At 41.8% G+C, this 23,738-nt stretch overlaps 1 protein-coding gene across 3 annotated transcripts in view; it reads right to left on the bottom strand.

Annotated features, from left to right (window-relative positions):
• Positions 1–23,738, bottom strand: part of PHF21B (PHD finger protein 21B) — a 118,627-nt gene that overhangs the window by 38,528 nt on the left and 56,361 nt on the right. For all 3 annotated transcript variants that reach the window (XM_073650056.1, XM_073650055.1, XM_073650057.1), the window contains exon 3: positions 126–218. In XM_073650056.1, coding sequence (XP_073506157.1) covers positions 126–218 — 93 coding nt within the window. The remainder of the gene's footprint in view (positions 1–125; positions 219–23,738) is intronic.

A 23,738-nucleotide genomic window follows, 5' to 3' on the forward strand; every position in this document is an offset into this window, starting at 1 on the left:
CCTATTGAACTGACTTGATACTTGATTGTTTGGGTTTATCAAGGGTAAAGTTGACCTCCTTGGCATTAGAGGATCACTTCTGAAAAAATAAATAAACTAAGACAATAAGTGAGTAACGTATTTACCTGAGGTAGCACTGCTGGTCCATGTCCTGCCAATCTGTGCAAGGAGCTGACCTGAGGGACTTTAATTGGCACTGCAGTTATGGTGCCCAATGTCTGTAAAAAGAAAAACAAGAGAGAACATTTCATCAGTCAAAATTTGCCTAAATTTGGAAATGCTACAAAATAGCGAAATGCAAAGAAACTTAGAAATATTACAATCGTTAAATGGGGTTTTCCAGGGTTACAAATGATTGCTATGTTATCAAGAACATCCAGGAATCAGCTGTGATCTGTTTAGGATTCCGATACCAAAAGTTTCATTTTCTTACAGCACCCCCGCAGGAAAAATGAAGTATTACACTGAGTCCTCCAAAGCAAAATACTCTTTTTATTGCCTATCTGGGCAATAAATGAGGTTACTGAACCTCACGTAAAAACTCCTGAATTCCCTAAAAGGGGATGCTACAAAATAGTGAAATACAAAGAAACTTAGAAATATTACAGTTGTTAAATGGGGTTTTCCAGGGTTACAAATGATTGCTATGTTATCAAGAACATCCAGGAATCAGCTGTGATCTGTTTAGGATTCCGATACCAAATGTTTCATTTTCTTACAGCACCCCCGCAGGAAAAATGAAGTATTACACTGAGTCCTCCAAAGCAAAATACTCTTTTTATTGCCTATCTGGGCAATAAATGAGGTTACTGAACCTCACGTAATAACTCCTGAATTCCCTAAAAGGGAATTTCATAATGTGTTTTCTAAAACAGTCGACCACTTTCAATACCCTTTTCACTTTATAAAACCAATTATTCCTCGGCCGGGAGTTTGAGGATGCTCCTGGAATTGTAGATGCAATAGAAATTTCATGGATGAAAAAGTAATAGATTACCTTTTCTTGTCTCTAAGAGGTGGGGAGGGTAATGATGTTAGGGATTTTGTCAGACTCCAGTACATTAATGTTTTTATCCTCCATTTGCAGAGCTTAGAAATGTCAGCCACAGGACATCACTGCACAATTGCAAAACCACTGACATTTTTGATAAATAGGCCAAACTGCAGTTTTGTCAAAAAATACATAGGCTCTTGCTGTGTCTATATCTACTGCTAACAGCAGCGGTGATGTTACAGTGGACACGTACACATTCCTCCCTCCCCACAGGTCACAGATATAGTGAGCCAGCCAGGATTCGCAGAAAAAGTGGGAAAATGCCTAATTATGGTCGCCTCTGGTCAGGAGTAAATCGGAGAGTGATTTCTTGGTCCTGACAATATAATCTACAAGATACTTTAAAACTACTATTTTTACAAAGCCCTATAGCCTTGCATATGGATGAACCCATTAAAAAGGAATGTGTCGTCAGAAAAGGACCTATTGTTTAAATAAGGGTTGTTTTTTTTTGACAAATTTATTTATTTCGCATTTTTTTCACCATAATGACAATTTGTATTAAAAATGAGAAATCTTGTAATTCTCACACTGGCCACCGGGCAGGTTTTAGACTCTAACTTCCTGTTAAGGAAGAACACATGTACATTAGCCACAATGAACAGACTCCTCCCCTATCTGTTGTATTGAAGCATCTAATGAGCGTGTGCAAAGGTCATGAGGGAAAAGGAAGCTGTAGTATCACCTATTGTGAATGGTGGATCCTGTGTTATCTACTGTATATAGAGGTGTTATCAGTCATTGTACAGGATGAGGAGGAGGTGAGCTGTGACATCACCTATTATGAATAGTGGATCCTGTGTTATCAGCTGTGTATAAAGATGTTACTTGTCATTGTAAAGGAAGAGGAGAAGGTGAGCTGTGACATCACCTATTGTGAATGGTGGATCCTGTGTTATCTACTGTATATAGAGGTGTTATCAGTCATTTTACAGGAAGAGGAGGAGGTGAGATGTGACATCACCTATAGTGAATGGTGGATCCTGTGTTATCTACTGTATATAGAGGTGTTATCAGTCATTGTACAGGAGGTGGAGGTGAGCTGTGATGTCACCTATTGTGAATGATGGATCCTGTGTTATCTACTGTATATAGAGGTGTTATCAGTCATTGTACAGGAAGAGGAGGAGGTGAGCTGTGACATCACCTATAGTGAATGGTGGATCCTGTGTTATCTAGTGTATATAGAGGTGTTATCTGTCATTGTACAGGAGGAGGAGGTGAGCTGTGATATCACCTATTGTGAATGGTGGATCCTGTGTTATCTACTGTATATAGAGGTGTTATCAGTCATTGTACAGGAGGTGGAGGTGAGCTGTGATATCACCTATTGTGAATGATGGATCCTGTGTTATCTACTGTATATAGAGGTGTTATCAGTCATTGTACAGGAGGAGGAGGTGAGCTGTGACATCACCTATTGTGGATGGTGGATCCTGTATTATCTACTGTATATAGAGGTGTTATCAGTCATTGTACATGAGGTGGAGGTGAGCTATGATATCACCTATTGTGAATGATGGATCCTGTGTAATCTACTGTATATAGAAGTGTTATCAGTCATTGTACAGGAGGAGGTGAGCTGTGACATCACCTATTGTGAATGGTGGATCCTGTGTTATCTACTGTATATAGAGGTGTTATCAGTCATTGTACAGGAGGAGGAGGTGAGCTGTGACATCACCTATTGTGAATGGTGGATCCTGTGTTATCTACTGTATATAGTGGTGTTATCAATCATTGTACAGGAGGGGGAGGTGAGCTGTGACATCACCTATTGTGATTGATGGATCCTGTGTCATCTCCTGTATATAGAGGTGTTATCAGTCATTGTACAGGAGGAGGAGGAGGTGAGCTGTGACATCACCTATTATGAATGGTGGATCCTGTGTTATCAGCTGTGTATAAAGATGTTACTTGTCATTGTAAAGGAGGTGGAGGAGGTGAGCTGTGACATCACCTATTGTGAATGGTGGATCCTGTGTTATCTACTGCATATAGAGGTGTTATCAGTCATTGTACAGGAAGAGGAGGAGGTGAGCTGTGACATCACCTATAGTGAATGGTGGATCCTGTGTTATCTACTGTATATAGAGGTGTTATCAATCATTGTACAGGAGGTGGAGGTAAGCTGTGACATCAGCTATTGTGAATGGTGGATCCTATGTTATCTACTGTATATAGAGGTGTTATCAATCATTGTAAAGGAGGAGGAGGTGAGCTGTGACATCACCTATTGTGAATGGTGGATCCTGTGTTATCTACTGTATATGGAAGTGTTATCAGTCATTGTACAGGAGGAGGTGAGCTGTGACATCACCTATTTTGTAAGTGGTACCTGTGTTATCTACTGTATATAGAGGTGTTATCAGTCATTGTACAGGAGGTGGAGGTGAGCTGTGATATCACCTATTGTGAATGATGGATCCTGTGTTATCTACTGTATATAGAAGTGTTATCAGTCATTGTACAGCAGGAGGTGAGCTGTGACATCACCTATTGTGAATGGTGGATCCTGTGTTATCTACTGTATATAGAGGTGTTATCAGTCATTGTACAGGAGGAGGTGAGCTGTGACATCACCTATTGTGAATGGTGGATCATGTATTTTCAGCTGTGTATCAAGTGATATGTAAAAAGCCATTAAATAAAAATAAATGTTACACAAAAACCTGATTTAAAAATAGGTAATTTTTTTGATAACACATTCCTTTTAAGAGCCATATTTTTTTTTCACATCGACACATCCATGTGAAGGCTTGTAATGTGGAAGGACGAGTTCTACGTTTCAATGACACCATTCACACTAACATACAATGTACTGTATTAGGAACTACTGCGAAAAAAATCCAAGTGGGGTGAAATGGCGAAAAAAAAAATCACAATTGGGTCTTTTGGGTTTTACGGTGTTCACAGAGCAGTAACAATGACCTGGCAACATGATTCTCTAGGTCAGTACGATTACGCCGATACCAAACTTATATAGTATTACTTTATTATTTTAGTAACTTAACAAAACTCTGAACTTTGTAAGGAAAAAAAAAAAAAAAAAAAGGGTTGCGCCACAATTTTTTAGGCTTTTTTTTAAAAATTTTTGTTGATGAAGGAAGCTATGTGTTTTCTTTTGAACGTTCCAATAAAGGTCCTATATAGGTCCAAGAGGGTAGTGGGGGGCTCCGGGGCAGCTGCAAATTGGTTGGGGGCTCAAAATTGGCTCCGCTGGCCCCACTGTAAAAACGAGTGAGGATGCCACAGTACTGAGCTCCTTCTCAATGGCTATAGGTGGCCTCTGAGGTGACAGATTTCTCAGAAAAATGAGTGGAGCGTTGTCGGTTGCTGCCTATGCAGAGCGCAGCCGCCAATGACAAACTCATCCTGCCTGCTGAGTTCTGCAGAGGCGGGGACAGGATTAAATCATGGGCTGTACTGGGCTCTCCCACCTTATTCTGCCAATTTTCCAAATTCACAGACAGACCCTAACTAGGGCTAGGACTAAGGCTAGGACTAGGGTTAAGGCTAAGATAATAAATTATTACATAACATATAATAAAACAAATATAAGATATCTTTTTTTCTACTTTTTAACAATGTAGAACTTTTTATTTTTTACATTGGATTTCACTAGATTTACTAGAGATAGTATTGCCCCGATTGGGTACACCGTGTCATGGTGGGGTGGCTTTTATGCATTTTTTTAATCAAAATAGAGTCAAGTAAGTACCTCATATTATTTCCATTTTAGATATTTTCTTACTATAAGGTATATTCTCATTTTGTTTTTATCTTAAATGGCCACAGTGTGAACGTGTTCCAACAATGCACCTATACCAACATATTTTCCGACTCATTTATTTGGTTTTGCTATAGTTTCTTGTACAAACTGGGGCGCGGCTCCCTTTTTTGAGCTACGCATTTCATCCCTATAGTTTCCAATGGGCACGTATTTGAAAAGTCGGGTCTGGGTCCTGCTCTGCCCCCAGCTATATTGAGGTCGGTGAGGTTTAATACTAGTGATACGACCTTTCCGATTGGGTACACCTTGTCGCGGTGGGATGGCAATTACACCTTTTTGATCAAAATAGTCTCAACTAAGTCCCCTATGTTATTTACATGTACTATTACTATATATTTACTTATTATAGGGTATTTGCTCATTTTGTTTTTATCTTAGGTTTTGTCTGTTAACTGGCCACAGTGTGAACGTGCTCCAACACATTGCACATATACCAACATATGTACCGGCTCATTTCTTTGGTTTTGTTATAGTTTATTTCACTTTGTACAAACAGGGACATGGCCCTCCATTTTTGAGCTGGATATTTCATCTATATAGTTTCCCATGGGCAGGTGTTTGAACAGACGGGTCTGGGTCCTGCTCTGCCCCCATCTATATTGAGGTCAGTTGAAACAAGGTGAGGTTTAATACTAGTGATAGGACGGTTCCGATTGGGTACACCTTGTCGTGGTATGATGGCTTTTATGCATTTTTGATCAAAATAGTGTCAACTAAGTCCCCTATGTTATTTACATGTACTATTACTATATATTTACTTATTATAGGGTATTTGCTCATTTTGTTTTTATCTTGAATGCCCACAGTGTGAACATGCCCCTAGACATTGCACTTATACCAACATATGTTCTGGCTTATTTCTTTGGTTTTGCTATAGTTTCTTGTACTTTGTACAAACAGAGGAGCGGCTCTCCCTTTTTGAGCTAGGCATTTAATCTATATAGATTCCTAAGGGCAGGTGTTTGAAAAGTCGGGTCTGGGTCCTGCTCTGGTGCCATCTATATTGAAGTCAGTGAGGTTTAATACTAGAGATAGGACCATCCTGATGGGTCACCTTGTCGTGGTGGGATGGCTTTTACACTTTTTTTTTATTAAAATAGTATTAGCTAAGTACCCTATGTTATTTACATGTACTATTACTATTTATTTCTTTAGTTACTATAGGGTATATTATATTCTCATTTTATTTTTATGTTAGGTTTTGTATGGCGAACTATAAATATCTATAATATACTGTATATAATAAAAAATAATAAATAATATATTATATTATGTATATATTGGGAGACGAGGGGTTCAGTACTGAACTGATGGAAAGGGCCATGGATTGAGGGCCACAAAATACTTGCCTTGCCCTAGGTGGTGTCAATTCACGCAACGCAACTGCTACCGTTTTTGTTTTTTTTGCCTTTTATGATGTAGGCCCAGGGTTTGATACTGTATACGGCACCACAGTATATGTGTAAAGTGTCCATACAGATAAGTAAGATCAGAAGCCGCGTTTACCGTTTCCCTGAACCTTTTTATGGTAATTTTGCTTTGAAAAGAATGTTAAAAAAGGGGAAAAAAAAAAAAAAAAGACTGGCAATGCCTGCCCTTTAAATGAGTAAATTGAGAGCGGCAGAAACAATAACTGTGAAAGGTTACTGTATGAGCCGAGCGGATAAATTAGTCTTATATGACTACAATCACTGCTTAAAGTATCTTAATAAAAAGGAGGCAGTAATGCAGATACACAACGCACATTTTTATTGATCTCATCTATTTTGCTCCCTCAAAGGGAAAGGAATCTTGAAAGCTGCAGTCAAGGTTCTTTACTGATCCTGATGTATCCAGAGCTTTCAGTGTGCGGAGAAGAGGTGTAAATGCTGTGGGTATTCATGTAGTCATTTCTGCACTAAAAAATATTAGCATTCTGATAAAAGTCGCTGCGCCCCTGAGATGGGAATACGTATATTGAAATAGACAGTTCCTATGAATGTTATGAGGCCGATAACTTATGGGGATGTAGTAAAAAGGGATCTGACTTTATTTTCTAGAAACACTGACATTCTTGTCTATAGGCTCTATACTATTCACTCAGTGGGGTCTGGAAAAGCAGGACTTTATAACCCCCGGAGAACCCCTTTAGTTCAGCTTAATTGACTATTGAATGAATGCATTGATAGACAGAAAACGGTAGATGGATAAGAGATAGATAGAGTGGCCTGCGAAAGTATAGCTGATAGGCACAGGTCTATTTGAGGAATTTTTCCGTTATTAGGGTTCTCAGACCACGGTTTGCAGCTCTTCCATAGACGGTGGTGGTATAATTTGTCCTACCCGACAGACAGCCACCACGGGAACAAATTGAGACAAATGGATTCTGGAGGCGCTCCCGTGGAAGAAAGAGTAACCAAAAAAATTGTTGAATCTTCCAAACGTGGTGCAATCACATGGAGGATATTCCACAAGGAATTAATATTTGTAGGTTTATTAAAAAACAACAACATAAAACCGTGAATACACATAAGGGACATGGGTGTACAAAAAAAGGGAAGGGAGTCTTTAAAAAGCATCATACAATGCGTTTCGGCTCATAGGGCCTTCATCAGGTCTGTACCACATTTGGAAGATTCAACAATTTTTTGGTTACTCCTTCTTCCATGGGAGCACCTCCAGAATCCATTTGTCTCAATATGCTTGTCAGTATATACACTTTACCTTTTCTGAAAGGCCACAGAGGCTGCAATACCATTAACAAGAGGCACCACTAACCAAACAACACCATAAAGTTCAAGGAGATCTCCAAACAACACCATGAAGACCAAGAAGATCTCCAAACAACACCATGAATACCAAGGAGATCTCCAAACAACACTGTGAAGACCAAGGAGATCTACAAACAGCACCATGAAGACCAAGGAGATCTCCAAACAACACCATAAAGACTAAGGAGATCTCCAAACAACACCATGAAGACCAAGGAGATCCTCAAACAACACCATGAAGACCAAGGAGACTTCCAAACAAGTGAGGGACAAAGTTGTTGAGAAGTACATGTCAGGGTTGGGTTATAAAAAAATATCCCAATCTCTGATGATCCCGCGAAGCACCATCAAATCCATTACCATCAAATGGAAAGAACATGGTACCACAACAAACCTGCCAAGAGAGGGCCACTCACCAAAACTCTCAGCCCGGGCAAGGAGGGTATTAATGAGAGAGGCAGCACAGAGACCAAAGGTAACCCTGAAGGAGCTGCAGAGTTCCCAAGCAGAGACTGGAGTATCTGTCCATACGACCACAATAAGCCATACACTTGATAGAGGTGGCCTTTATGGAAGAGTGGGCAGAAAAAAGCCATTACCTACACACAAAAATTGTAAGGCTCGTTTTGAGTTTGCCAAAAGACACGTGGGAGACTCCCCAAATGTATGGAGGAAGGTACTGTGTTCAGATGAGACCAAAACTTTTTGGCCACCAAGGTAAACGATATGTCTGGCGCCAAACCAACACAGCTCATCATCCCAAGAACACTATCCCCACAGTGAGACATGGTGGTAGCAGCATCATGCTGTGGGGTTGTTTTTCGGCAGCAGGGACAGGGAAAATAGTCCGATTCAAGGGGAAAATGGATGATGTGAAATACAGGGATATTCTTGAACAAAGCCTGTTCAGTCTGTCAGTGATTTGAAATTGGGACAGACATTCACCTTCCAACAAAACAATGACCCAAAGCATACGGCTAAAGCAACACTCAAGTGATTTTATGGGAAACATGTAAATGTTTTGGAGTGGCCTAGTCAAAGCCCAGACCTTAATCCAATTAGAATTTGTGGTCAGACTTGAAGATTGCTGTTCACCAGAGGAAACCATTTAACTTGAAGGAGCTGGAGCAGTTTTGCCTTCAGGAATGGTCAAAAATCCCAAGATGCGGAAAGCTCATAGAGTCTTATCCAAAGCGACTTGCAGTTGTTATTGCTGCAAAAGGAGGCTATACAAAGTACTGACTTTAGGGGGGTGAATAGTTATGCGCACTGAAGTTTTCAGTTATTTTGCCCCATTTGTTGTTGGCTTCACAAGAGAAAGAAGCCAAATGTTCACAGTTGTAGGCATGTTCTTTACATGAACTGATGCAAACCCTCAGAAAAACTGCGAAATTCCAGGTTGTGGGGTAGCAAAACATGAAAAATGCCAAAGGGGTGAATACTTTCGCAAGCCACTGTATAGTAGATAGACAGACGGACGGATAGCTAGATGATAGATAGACGATAGATATTGGATAGATAGATAGATAATAGATATATAGATAATAGATAGATAGATAATAGAAGGATAGATCGATAATAGATAGATGGATAGATAGACAGAAGGCCAGATAAATAGAAGGATAGATAATAGATAGAAGGATGGATGGATAGTTAGATAGATAGATAGAGAATAGAAAATGGATTGATAGATAATAGATAGAAAATAGATAATAGACAGATAATAGATAGATAGATAATAGATAGATAATAGATATATAGATAATAGATAGATAATAGATAATAGATGATAGATAATAGATAGATAATAGATATATAGATAAAAGATAGATAATAGATAGATAATAGATAGATAATAGATAGATAATATATAATAGATAATAGATAGATAATAGATAGATAGATAATAGATATATGATAGATAATAGATGATAGATAGATAATAGATAGATGATAGATAGATAATAGATAGATGATAGATAATAGATAGATGATAGATAATAGATAGATGATAGATGGTAGATAGATAATAGATAGATGATAGATAATAGATAGATAGATAATAGATAGATGATAGATAATAGATAGATGATAGATAGATAATAGATAGATAATAGATGATAGATAATAGATAGATGATAGATAGATAGATAATAGAAGATAGATGATAGATGATAGATAATAGATAGATAGATAATAGATAGATGATAGATGATAGATAATCGATAGATGATAGATAGATGATAGATAATAGATAGATAGATAATAGATAGATGATAGATAATAGATAGATGATAGATAATAGATAGACGATAGATAGATAATAGATAGATAATAGATGATAGATAATAGATAGATGATAGATAATAGATAGATAATAGATAGATAATAGATAATAGATAGATGATAGATAGATAATAGATAGATAATAGATTAGATAATAGATAGATGATAGATAATAGATAGATAATAGATAGATAATAGATAGATAATAGATAGATGATAGATAATATATAGATAATAGATAGATAATAGATAGATAATAGATAATATATAGATAATAGATAGATTATAGATGATAGATAGATAATAGATAGATGATAGATAGATAATATATAGATAATAGATAGATTATAGATGATAGATAGATAATAGATAGATAATAGATAATATATAGATAATAGATAGATAATATATAGATAATAGATAGATAATAGATAGATAATAGATAGATGATAGATAGCTAGATAGATGATAGATAGATAATAGATAGATAATAGATAGATAATAGATAGATGATAGATAGATAATATATAGATAATAGATAGATTATAGATGATAGATAGATAATAGATTATAGATAATAGATAGATAATAGATGATAGATAATAGATAATAGATAGTTGATAGATAGATAATAGATAGAATTTAAGATTAGTTCATTCAGAATATCTGTCCATAATTTTATCTTATGAAGCAATGAAGTCTGTCGTGTTCAAAGACAAGTAAAGGGCAGAAATGAATCTACCGACTCTTCAATGACTTATCTCCATAGTTAATGGTGAGGCGCGGCGGTGCATTGTGGGCGCGGAGGGTAATATATTGCCTTTATGACTGTAGTGGCGTTCCCGCTATGTAATGTTTCCATATAGATTTCTGCGAGTTACTCCAGTAAAGTGACAACATATTAGCCGCGCTCCGGCTGTCACAATAGCGCCGTGTTCTACATGAAATTCTTTTCTTTTTTTTTTCCTTTCTCCGCTCTTGTTTATTCAATATTAAAGACGTGAGAGTTGTAAAGTAGCAGAGCCGGAATACCATGGCAACCGCCGGGATGACAATGTGTAATGTGAATGGATATTTACTAAAGTCATTTCAACATTCATTTTTTCTGCCTGAATGTTGTGTTTAACCTTGAGCTGAAGCTACAATAACAGGCGACATATGCCAGGTCCCCCCCATATTTTAGACCTTGTTGGGCACAACAATGCTCAGTACAGAACAGATAATTATGTGATGTGTTCTTACAAAGACAGAAATATATGAGGGGGTTGGGTTTGGTTGGGTGGGGGTGAGGTATCTGATTTCAGAAGTGAAACGCTGCAAAGTCGAGCCTGTCACTTACATGCTGCAGGCAGCCATAATGCATGCCTCGTTTTATTGATGGACACAATTATTTTGTAAGCTAAGCTGTTCTGCGCTAATAAATGAGGCCATGATTACAAATAGCACAAAAAAATTATATGCCACAAAAATTATATTCTGTGTCATGAATAACTGCAAAAGTTTTAGGCAGGTGCTGCAGAGTAAGAAGCTTCCAAAAATAAAAATATTGATACTTTATTTTTATCAATTAACAAAATGCAAAGTGAGTGATTAAAAAAGAAATCTAAATCACATCAATATTTGTTGACCTTCCCTTTCCTTCATCACTTCTTCTAGGTACACAGATTTTGATGGAAATCAGCAGGAGGTTGTTCCAGACATCTTGGAGAACCAACCACAGATCTTCTGTGGATGTCACTTGTGCTGATCCTTCTGTCTCTTCATGTGATCCCAGACAAACAGGATGATGATCAGATCAGGGGTCTGTGGGGCCGGATCATCACTTCCATGACTCCTTGTTCTTTCACATCTTCTAGGTACTTGTACTTCCACACAGTTTTTGAAGAAACTTGTCAGGAGATTGTTCCAAACATCTTGGAGAACTAACCCCGGATCTTCTGTGGATGTCACTTATGCAGATCCTTCTGTCTCTTCATGTGATCCCAGACAGACCGGATGATGTCAGATCAGGGCTCTGTGGGGGCTGGATTATCACTTACAGGACTCCTTGTTCTTAATGACATTGGTTTGATATTTGGGGTCGTTGTCCGGCTGAAGAATAAATTCAGAACCAGCCCTTTGCCTTCATCACTTTTTCTACGTACAGCTTTTGAAGCCACTCGGCAGGAGAACTGACCCCAGAACTTCTGTGGATGTCTCTTGTGCAGATCCTTCTGTCCCTTCATGTGGTACCAGACAGACTGGATGATTATGAGATCATTGGCTGGATGTTTGGGGTCATTGTTCTGCTGCTAAATAAATTTGGAGCCAATCAGACGCCTTCCTGTTGTAATGCATGACGAATAGGTATCTGCCTCTATTTCTTAGTACTGAGGATGAGGACACCAACGCTGAGGGTTGTAGATGCAGTGGTTGGCCAAGGAAACTTAGTGCAGAAGATGAAAGTCGCATCAAGCTTTATTTCCCTTCAAAATTGGAAGATGTTCAGCAGTGCCATCAACTCAGAACTGGCAGCAACCAGTGAGACCCAACTACTCCCATCTACTGTTTGGAGAAGTCTGGCCAGAAGAGGTCTTCATGGAAAATTGAGGCCAAAAGCTTATACCTTTCACATGGAAATAAGGACAAGAGACACAACTCTGCAAGTAAATATAGAAACTGGGGTACAAAAGAATGGGGCTCTGGACTGAGGAGTCACAATGTGAAAAATTTGGCTGTAACTGAAGAAAGTTTGTTCATGAATGAGCTGGAGAGCGACACAATAATGAGTGACACACGGTGGAGGATCCTGCAAGTTTGCGGCTGCATATCAGCAAATACAGTTGGGGATTTGTTCAGGATTAATGGTGTCCTCGATGCTGAGAAATCCAGGCAGATACTTCTCTATCATGTAATACCATCAGGGAGGAGTCTGATCGGTTCCGAATTTATTTTGCAGCCGGACAATGACCCCAAATATCAAACCAATGTCATTAAGAATAAGGAGTCCTGGAAGTGATGATCCGGCCCCCACAGAGCCCTGATCTCACATCATCCATTCTGTCTGGGATCACATGAAGAGACAGAAATGTGGCGCCGCTGAGGGTTCAGTCGCCACAGGGGTACTGAACCTCAGATAGAGGTGTGGTATCTCCTTTTCCAGGTAAGGATGGAGCATCACCCAGGACCCCACTTCACACTCAAAACTACACCACTCCAGTCCTGTAGGGGGCCTAAATGCACCAGGGTGCTGCCCCGGCCCGGGATAGAGGAGATGGGGGGAACCAAAGATAGGGGGAACCAAGTAGTGGGTGAGGGTGGAGGAAACACTTACAGGAAGCACTTATAGAATCATATATAATAGGTGGCCATCTTAAGTTCAAGGTCTTTGATTGTGGGTCTTCTGTCAGGGTCCAGCAAGAGTCTGTAGCTGGCTGAAGATTCACGATCCTCGCTCTCTGGCCTTGAGACGAGGAGCGGGTCTGAGTTAACAAGTGTCTCTGCCTGGTCAGGGTCCTGTTCTAAGAAGGCCTTGGAGGGGAGCGGAGGAGATAGGCTCCACAGGCGAAAGGATCCCAGGAGGGTATGGACGGAGCGTAGTCGCCACCTGTATTCTTCACTCTGGCCTAGCCAGAGGGACTCCTGCCGCAAGAGGGGAAACCGGCCCCCGACATCTGACTTTGTCACTTCACGTCTCAGTCAGAAAAGCCCGGAGGCTTAGTGGATCCCAGGGGGATACGGAGGGAGCGGAGTCGCCACCTGTATCTCTCAATCTGCGTTTACCCAGTGGGACCCGGCCTTACACCACGTTCATACCACACACAGTCAGGAAAGGACCCAGTGGGAGAACTTACTAAGGAGAGGAACACACCAGCGGGGTCTTGACAGGTGCTCCTGATCTACCTGGGAAGTGCTGAACCCCCTTCCTGGTGGCCGCAGTACGCCGCGAGGAGCAGAAGGAAGCTTTGCAGCTGCTACTCCACCAAAGTGAGTAAAGCTTGGATGACTTCACCTACTGCCTCCGCTTGTTCATTCCTGCACAGCACTGCACCCACTCCAACTCTCCAGATCTTACACACTGCCATGAGGCCCTGCTCCACATGTGGGGAGTAGTACCAACCAAGCTGCCAGAACATCAGCCTCAGAGGACTGCTGCAGCGCTGGTGGCCTTCACCAGAAACCACAGGTGGCGTAGTCGAACAACCACTCATCCAAAGCCCATTTTTCATGTGACAGCCCTGGGCACGGACCGGGTCACGGCCACGACGACATCCCACACCACCACTATACATTCTGTAGTTCAAAAATTAGCACAAAATTACCATTATGTTACTCAAAAATAATACCACAACAGTATGTACATCAAAACGACATCCTGTCTTCAAAATAGTACGTTGTGACGCATTATATACCTTAATTCCACCATAGCAACCAATCACTACGCAGCTTTCATTTTACCAGAGCTGTTTAAGAAATGAAAGATGCGCTCTGATTGGATGCTAGGGGCAACTAAGACAATTTTTCATACAGTTTTGATAATTGAGGCCTAGTTACTGTTTTGCTATAAAATGTCACATTTTTGTATGCGTTTTTTTTTACTTAATATGGCCCAAAACGCTGCGGCCAGATGTTACATTAAAGTCCGTAGTTAAATATATTACATAGGACGTCAGAAAAAACTCCCATGTTGCCTTAAAGGGGTTGTCCAAGATTGCAAAACAAAACATGGCTGCTTTCTTTCAGAAATAATACTATCCTCGATCTGGTAATGGCATCTCAGCTCAATTGTAAATGAATGGAGCTGAGCTGCAGTACCACGCACAACCTCATAGTCAAGGGTGGCACTGTTTCTTTAAAAAAAAAAAAAAAGCAGCCATGTTTTTTTTTTTAATCCTGAGTCAACGAGATGCATGAACAAAGTGACAAACTGAGCTCTGCTACATCTATATATGTACAAATCTTGTAAAAGCCTGAAATGAAAAATTTAATGGCAGAGTAGGGGGAACTGCAGCTCATGAGGGAGCGTATTCTGCTGCAAATAATTCATGTGGCGCTCAGTCTTCAAATAAAAACAATCATTGCTGGGTAATGCAGTCCATGTTTTCTTCCCAGATAAGAGAACAACGGGTAACGTTAACCTATATTGCTTTATGGCGCTGTAAAGCCTCGCTCACAAATCCGGGGCCCATTGATGCTTTTCCCACCACATGGGATTGATAAATTGAATGCGGTCACTCTCTTAAAGGGACAAGAACAAGCAGCTGTGCTCGGCTGAGTCCATAAACCCTACGCATTAGTCAGGAGTCACCGGCAATTTTGCCGTAAGGCCTGTGACAGCTGAATAGACCTTTTCCCATTATATCATTTATATAGTCCGCCTGTCACCTACACAAAACAGGGTAGCCATTTTGTAGGCTGGAGTAAATGATCAGCTCCAGAGGATTCAATCTGTTACTTCGCTATGTGTTAAGTGATAAAACTAGCTTCGTGAATACAAAATGGCTGCCCGTAAGTAAAGCTGTTCCCCCCCAATCATTGCTTATGTTATCCTCAAGGAACAAGATGTACATTCCTGCTTATCACCCTCATCCTACTAAAAACAAACATTTTTACCTGTTCTCTACACAAAAAGTGGTCAATGGACAGCCTAAATGTCCGTGCAATTCGTAAAAAAACAAATTAATCAAATACTTAAAGGGTTATTTCCATTTTTCAAAAAAGGGTATTTTCGGATAGAGCTCGTAAAAACGAGCACATTTGCAATTTACTGTTTGTTAAAATTTTCAGCCGTTCTCGAGATGTTAACGCTTTCTTTTGTTTACAGTTCATTTCCATGGAGACCGACCACCGCTGCTTGACAGCCGAATATGTGCAGAGCTGAAAAGCTCTTTCCAATAGAACTTATAGGAATCGTTTTGTAGCTGGTCGGGATCATTGAAGTGCACTGTTACCTCCTAATCCCGGCCAGCTTCAGCGCAGTGCTTACAAGCTAGACGGCACCAGTGGTCGGTCTCCAAGGCAACGAATTGTATACAAAAGAAAAGTGTTAATATCTCAAGAATGGCTGAAAATTTTAACAAGCAGTAAATTGCCAAAGTGCTTATTTTTTCAAGCACTTTTCAAAAATATCCATATATGAAAACGAGAATAACCCTTTAAATGTTAATAGTTTTACATTAATGGCATCTCTACCAGGCTCTGCCCTTTTAGCCTCATAATTAGTGGGATTCTCAGCCAGGTTATACAGAAGGGACATGGCATTTGACCTGCAAGAAAAACTCCAATACCCTTCACTGTCATGTTATAGGGGTTTGTGCTATTGGAGGGGGCCCCTAAAAATTAGCTCTGCAGCAATCTCTGAGTAAGTAGGAAATAAATTCTCCTGTAGCGCCACCACAGGGGACATGATGCATTACACAGTTTTTATAAGAATCTATAGGCTGTGTAATGCATTCATTTATCTGGCGATGCAAAGCAATTTGATGCTCCCGCTATTAGATGAGGGTCCCGGACAGTGTTGCTGATCGGTATGTATCATCACATGGCGACTACCGAAGAAATGAGAAAACGTATCTATCTCTACCAATACTAATTCACAGTAAGAATCTGCTTATCACTAAAATATCCAGTAAGGTCATAGTGTATATTAGCATTGATATTACTGCGGCGCTGGATACCATATGCTTCAGATATGGCCGTAATATACTGTAATATCGTCTCAAAAATTATTGAATGATGTTGGAGTCTTAATCATCGGCCAATGTCATTGGAAAGATGAGCGGGTGGAAATATCCATCTGTCATTGGGGCCTACTGGAGAAACTGGTGAGAGCTTCTGCGCCATCCTCCGAGAACAATTTTAGGGTCCCAGATAAACATACAGTGTCATGATAAATAGGATGAATAGTGCCATACAGTGCTCGAGATACATAATAAATAAAATGCCCAGATAATGTCATATAAGTCAACATTGTGTCATAAGAATAAAATGTACGGTGTTCAAATAAATACAGCCATATGGTGCCCAGAAAAATAATACATATATTGCCTAGATTTATCATATAGTGCCCTGATAAATAATATATACATTATGAGGATAATATCATAGGGTGTCCAGATAAATAATATATACATTATGTAGATAATATCATAGGGTGCCCAGATAAATAATATATACATTATGTAGATAATATCATACAGTTTCCAGGTAAATAGTACACACATTGCCTATATAATATTATATAGTACCCTGATAAATAATATTCACATTGGCTACATACAGTGTCCAGATAAATAATATTCACATTGGCTACATACAGTGTCCAGATAAATAGCACATGCATTGTCTAGATAATATCATAGAGTGTCCAGATAAATAGTAACTACATTATATTGTCTAGATAACGTCATAGAGTTAACTGTACACATTAGTTATGTAGTGCACACATTGCCTATATAACATCATATATTGTTTTGATAAATAATATATACATTACTTAGATAATATCATATGGTGCCAACATAAATAATATATACATTGTCTGGATCACATCCAACAGTGCCCAGATAAATAGTACACACATTTCCTATATAACATCATATAGTGTTCTGATAAATAATGTATAAATTGCCTAAATAATATCAAACAGTGCCAAGATAAATAGTACACACACTGTCTAGATAATATCATACGGTGGCCAGATAAATAATACACCAAATGCCTAGATAAAATAGAAAAGCTCCTGGAGGTGGAATGTGGAGGGGGCACATACTTTTATCTATATAATGTAGCACTTACATGCTCACACAACATTCAGTGGTCATTTAGTGTCTACATCACAGACTATATACAATCAGTGAATATTATATAGTGTCCAAGTAAATGTGCCTTGCAGTGCTCAGATAAATACTACATACTTTGCCGAGATATGGTCAAATAGTGCCCAATGTACAGCACAGACCTGCCACCTTCCTGCCATACAGCGCCCAAATAAATAATACATACTTTACCCAGATAATGTCAGTGTCCAGTGTACAGCACCGATCTGCCACCGTCCCGCCATACAGCGCCCAAATAAATAATGGATACTTTGCCCAGATAATGTCAGTGTCCAGTGTACAGCACAGACCTGCCACTGTCCTACCATACAGCGCCCAAATAAATAATACATACTTTGCCAAGATAATGTCAGTGTCCAGTGTACAGCACAGACCTGCCACTGTTGACTCGCCCCCTGGGCCGTGGGGCACTCGGAACCGGGCAATAGGGAGTCGATGGGGGGTAGTAGTGGCAACCCGGTTCCGTGGCTCAGGGTGGTCAGACCAATGGTAGGCTGCTATGTGCCGTTGATAATGTCCAACTACGCCACCCGTGGATTGCGGTTATTAGGAACCGCCGCTGCAAGGCAGTCCGCTGGGGCTGATGATATATGCAGCTGGGATGGTGTGACTCCCCACAGGAAGAGTGCGGCCCCAGGGCAGTGTAGTGGATGGTGGGAGTGATGGTGGTGAGAGTCCCAGTACCGGTAGTGCTGCAGGAGCGAAAAAGCACACAGACAACGTACTGCAGTCCAGGGTCTTTACTCACAGTTAGTATCCAAGTCACTTCAGCTGGTAATGACTGTCCGAGGCGTGCTGCGTCCACCAGGTGAGGGACTCGGTCAACTCCCAGGCAGTTCAGGAATATGGCACAGGACCCCCTTCTTTCCTTTCTCTGGCCTGCCTCACCAGTGACCCACTTTTGTCCAGCTGCCGCGGACCTGCCCAGGTAAACGTGGGCCCCGTTCCCCGCTGTCCTATATGGTCCCTTCCTAGCAGGTTTGATGAGGTGTCGCACCAATAAATGGTCACGACCTCCGGTCTTTGGCTGAGGGTAGTTTCTCCTCCACCAACTTTGATCCGGTACCCTTAATCTGCCTGACCCTTCACCCTGTATTCTCGTGGGTTCTTAGGGTCCCTTCCACCTTCTTGTTCCTGAGCCCTTCTGTTCCTCTGTCTCTTCTCCTTTTCTGTCCCTTCTCCTTCTTCTCCTTCCTCGTGTAGCTGGGCTGAGAGGAATCCCAGCTCCCCTTCACCTCCTCTCTCTCTCCACTCTCCTCCTCGGCCTCTCACTAGGCCCACTCTGGGGTAGAGCTCCTACAGAGCCTCTACCCCCTGTCTTCTCTCACTGGACAGAACTTCTTCTCTTAGAGCTAAGATGGTGCCCACCTTTTATACCTCCCTCTGACCATGAGCCCAGGTGACCAGCAACCAATGGGCTCCTTGCTACGCTCAGGAACCAACCCCTATCTGCTCCTACAGCACTGGGTATTCCACCCCCCTCCCCACTCCAGCCAGGGAAATGGTCGGTCGTGCCTGCACTTCTATCTAGTGGGAGCACCGTTGAGCTGTCCCTCGGAAATGGGGTGAGTGTGCTGTATGCAGCTAACTGAGCCCTGGTCCATACTCCATCCTTACCCGGGAGTGGAATATCACACCTCTGGCAGAGGTGCAATACCCCTGTAGCGGCCGAACCCTCAGGGCGCTACACTGTCCTACCATACAGTGCCCAAATAAATAGTACATACTTTGCCCAGATAATGTCAGTGTCCAGTGTACAGCACCGATCTGCCACCGTCCAGTCATACAGCGCCCAAATAAATAGTACATACTTTGCCCAGATAATGTCAGTGTCCAGTGTACAACACAGACCTGCCACCGTCCTGCCATACAGCGCCCAAATAAATAATACATACTTTGCCCAGATAATGTCAGTGTCCAGTGTACAGCACAGACCTGCCACTGTCCTGCCATACAGCGCCCAAATAAATAATACATACTTTGCCCAGATAATGTCAGTGTCCAGTGTACAGCACAGACCTGCCACCGTCCCGCCATACAGCGCCCAGATAAATAATACATACTTTGCCCAGATAATGTCAGTGTCCAGTGTACAGCACCGATCTGCCACCGTCCTGCCATACAGCGCCCAAATAAATAATACATACTTTGCTCAGATAATGTCAGTGTCCAGTGTACAGCACTGAGCTGCCACCGTCCCGCCATACAGCGCCCAGATAAATAATACATACTTTGCCCAGATAATGTCAGTGTCCAGTGTACAGCACAGACCTGCCACTGTCCTGCCATACAGCGCCCAAATAAATAATACATACTTTGCCAAGATAATGTCAGTGTCCAGTGTACCGCACAGACCTGCCACTGTCCTGCCATACAGTGCCCAAATAAATAATACATACTTTGCCCAGATAATGTCAGTGTCCAGTGTACAGCACCGATCTGCCACCGTCCAGTCATACAGCGCCCAGATAAATAATACATACTTTGCCCAGATAATGTCAGTGTCCAGTGTACAGCACCGATCTGCCACCGTCCAGTCATACAGCGCCCAGATAAATAATACATACTTTGCCCAGATAATGTCAGTGTCCAGTGTACAGCACAGACCTGCCACTGTCCTGCCATACAGCGCCCAAATAAATAATACATACTTTGCCCAGATAATGTCAGTGTCCAGTGTACAGCACAGACCTGCCACTGTCCTGCCATACAGCGCCCAAATAAATAATACATACTTTGCCCAGATAATGTCAGTGTCCAGTGTACAGCACAGACCTGCCACTGTCCTGCCATACTGCGCCCAAATAAATAATACATACTTTGCCCAGATAATGTCAGTGTCCAGTGTACAGCACCGATCTGCCACCGTCCAGTCATACAGAGCCCAAATAAATAATACATACTTTGCCCAGATAATGTCAGTGTCCAGTGTACAGCACAGACCTGCCACCGTCCCGCCATACAGCGCCCAAATAAATAATACATACTTTGCCCAGATAATGTCAGTGTCCAGTGTACAGCACAGACCTGCCACCGTCCTGCCATACAGCACCCAGATAAATAATACATACTTTGCCCAGATAATGTCAGTGTCCAGTGTACAGCACAGACCTGCCACCGTCTCGCCATACAGCACCCAGATAAATAATACATACTTTGCCCAGATAATGTCAGTGTCCAGTGTACAGCACAGACCTGCCACCGTCCCGCCATACAGCGCCCAGATAAATAATACATACTTTGCCCAGATAATGTCAGTGTCCAGTGTACAGCACAGACCTGCCACCGTCCTGCCATACAGCGCCCAGATAAATAATACATACTTTGCCCAGATAATGTCAGTGTCCAGTGTACAGCACAGACCTGCCACTGTCCTGCCATACAGCGCCCAGATAAATAATACATACTTTGCCCAGATAATGTCAGTGTCCAGTGTACAGCACAGACCTGCCACCGTCCTGCCATACAGCGCCCAAATAAATAATACATACTTTGCCCAGATAATGTCAGTGTCCAGTGTACAGCACAGACCTGCCACCGTCCCGCCATACAGCGTCCAGATAAATAATACATACTTTGCCCAGATAATGTCAGTGTCCAGTGTACAGCACAGACCTGCCACTGTCTTGCCATACAGCGCCCAAATAAATAATACATACTTTGCCAAGATAATGTCAGTGTCCAGTGTACAGCACCGATCTGCCACTGTCCAGTCATACAGCGCCCAAATAAATAATACATACTTTGCCCAGATAATGTCAGTGTCCAGTGTACAGCACCGATCTGCCACCGTCCTGCCATACAGCGCCCAAATAAATAATACATACTTTGCCCAGATAATGTCAGTGTCCAGTGTACAGCACAGACCTGCCACCGTCCCGCAATACAGCGCCCAAATAAATAATACATACTTTGCCCAGATAATGTCAGTGTCCAGTGTACAGCACAGACCTGCCACCGTCCCGCAATACAGCGCCCAAATAAATAATACATACTTTGCCCAGATAATGTCAGTGTCCAGTGTACAGCACAGACCTGCCACCATCCTGCCATACAGCGTCCAAATAAATAATACATACTTTGCCCAGATAATGTCAGTGTCCTGTGTACAGCACAGACCTGCCACTGTCCTGCCATACAGCGCCCAAATAAATAATACATACTTTGCCCAGATAATGTCAGTGTCCAGTGTACAGCACCGATCTGCCACAGTCCAGTCATACAGCGCCCAGATAAATAATACATACTTTGCCCAGATAATGTCAGTGTCCAGTGTACAGCACAGACCTGCCACTGTCCTGCCATACAGCGCCCAAATAAATAATACATACTTTGCCCAGATAATGTCAGTGTCCAGTGTACAGCACAGACCTGCCACCGTCCCGCCATACAGCACCCAGATAAATAATACATACTTTGCCCAGATAATGTCAGTGTCCAGTGTACAGCACAGACCTGCTACTGTCCTGCCATACAGCGCCCAAATAAATAATACATACTTTGCCCAGATAATGTCAGTGTCCAGTGTACAGCACAGACCTGCCACCGTCCTGCCATACAGCGCCCAAATAAATAATACATACTTTGCCCAGATAATGTCAGTGTCCAGTGTACAGCACAGACCTGCCACTGTCCTGCCATACTGCGCCCAAATAAATAATACATACTTTGCCCAGATAATGTCAGTGTCCAGTGTACAGCACCGATCTGCCACTGTCCTGCCATACTGCGCCCAAATAAATAATACATACTTTGCCCAGATAATGTCAGTGTCCAGTGTACAGCACAGACCTGCCACCGTCCCGCCATACAGCGCCCAAATAAATAATACATACTTTGCCCAGATAATGTCAGTGTCCAGTGTACAGCACAGACCTGCCACCGTCCAGTCATACAGCGCCCAAATAAATAATACATACTTTGCCCAGATAATGTCAGTGTCCAGTGTACAGCACCGATCTGCCACCGTCCAGTCATACAGCGCCCAAATAAATAATACATACTTTGCCCAGATAATGTCAGTGTCCAGTGTACAGCACCGATCTGCCACTGTCCTGCCATACAGCGCCCAAATAAATAATACATACTTTGCCCAGATAATGTCAGTGTCCAGTGTACAGCACAGACCTGCCACCGTCCAGTCATACAGAGCCCAAATAAATAGTACATACTTTGCCCAGATAATGTCAGTGTCCAGTGTACAGCACAGACCTGCCACTGTCCTGCCATACAGCGCCCAAATAAATAATACATACTTTGCCCAGATAATGTCAGTGTCCAGTGTACAGCACAGACCTGCCACCGTCCAGTCATACAGAGCCCAAATAAATAGTACATACTTTGCCCAGATAATGTCAGTGTCCAGTGTACAGCACAGACCTGCCACTGTCCTGCCATACAGCACCCAGATAAATAATACATACTTTGCCCAGATAATGTCAGTGTCCAGTGTACAGCACAGACCTGCCACCGTCCAGTCATACAGAGCCCAGATAAATAATACATACTTTGCCCAGATAATGTCAGTGTCCAGTGTACAGCACAGACCTGCCACCGTCCCGCCATACAGCGCCCAAATAAATAATACATACTTTGCCCAGATAATGTCAGTGTCCAGTGTACAGCACAGACCTGCCACTGTCCTGCCATACAGCGCCCAAATAAATAATACATACTTTGCCCAGATAATGTCAGTGTCCAGTGTACAGCACAGACCTGCCACCGTCCTGCCATACAGCGCCCAAATAAATAATACATACTTTGCCCAGATAATGTCAGTGTCCAGTGTACAGCACAGACCTGCCACCGTCCTGCCATACAGCGCCCAAATAAATAATACATACTTTGCCCAGATAATGTCAGTGTCCAGTGTACAGCACAGACCTGCCACTGTCCTGCCATACAGCGCCCAAATAAATAATACATACTTTGCCCAGATAATGTCAGTGTCCAGTGTACAGCACAGACCTGCCACTGTCCTGCCATACAGCGCCCAAATAAATAATACATACTTTGCCCAGATAATGTCAGTGTCCAGT

Source organism: Phyllobates terribilis, unplaced genomic scaffold, assembly GCF_046119375.1.
Source record: "Phyllobates terribilis strain yellow unplaced genomic scaffold, ASM4611937v1 Scaffold_10__3_contigs__length_209671492, whole genome shotgun sequence".
In the NCBI taxonomy this organism is placed as follows: Eukaryota; Metazoa; Chordata; class Amphibia; order Anura; family Dendrobatidae; genus Phyllobates; species Phyllobates terribilis.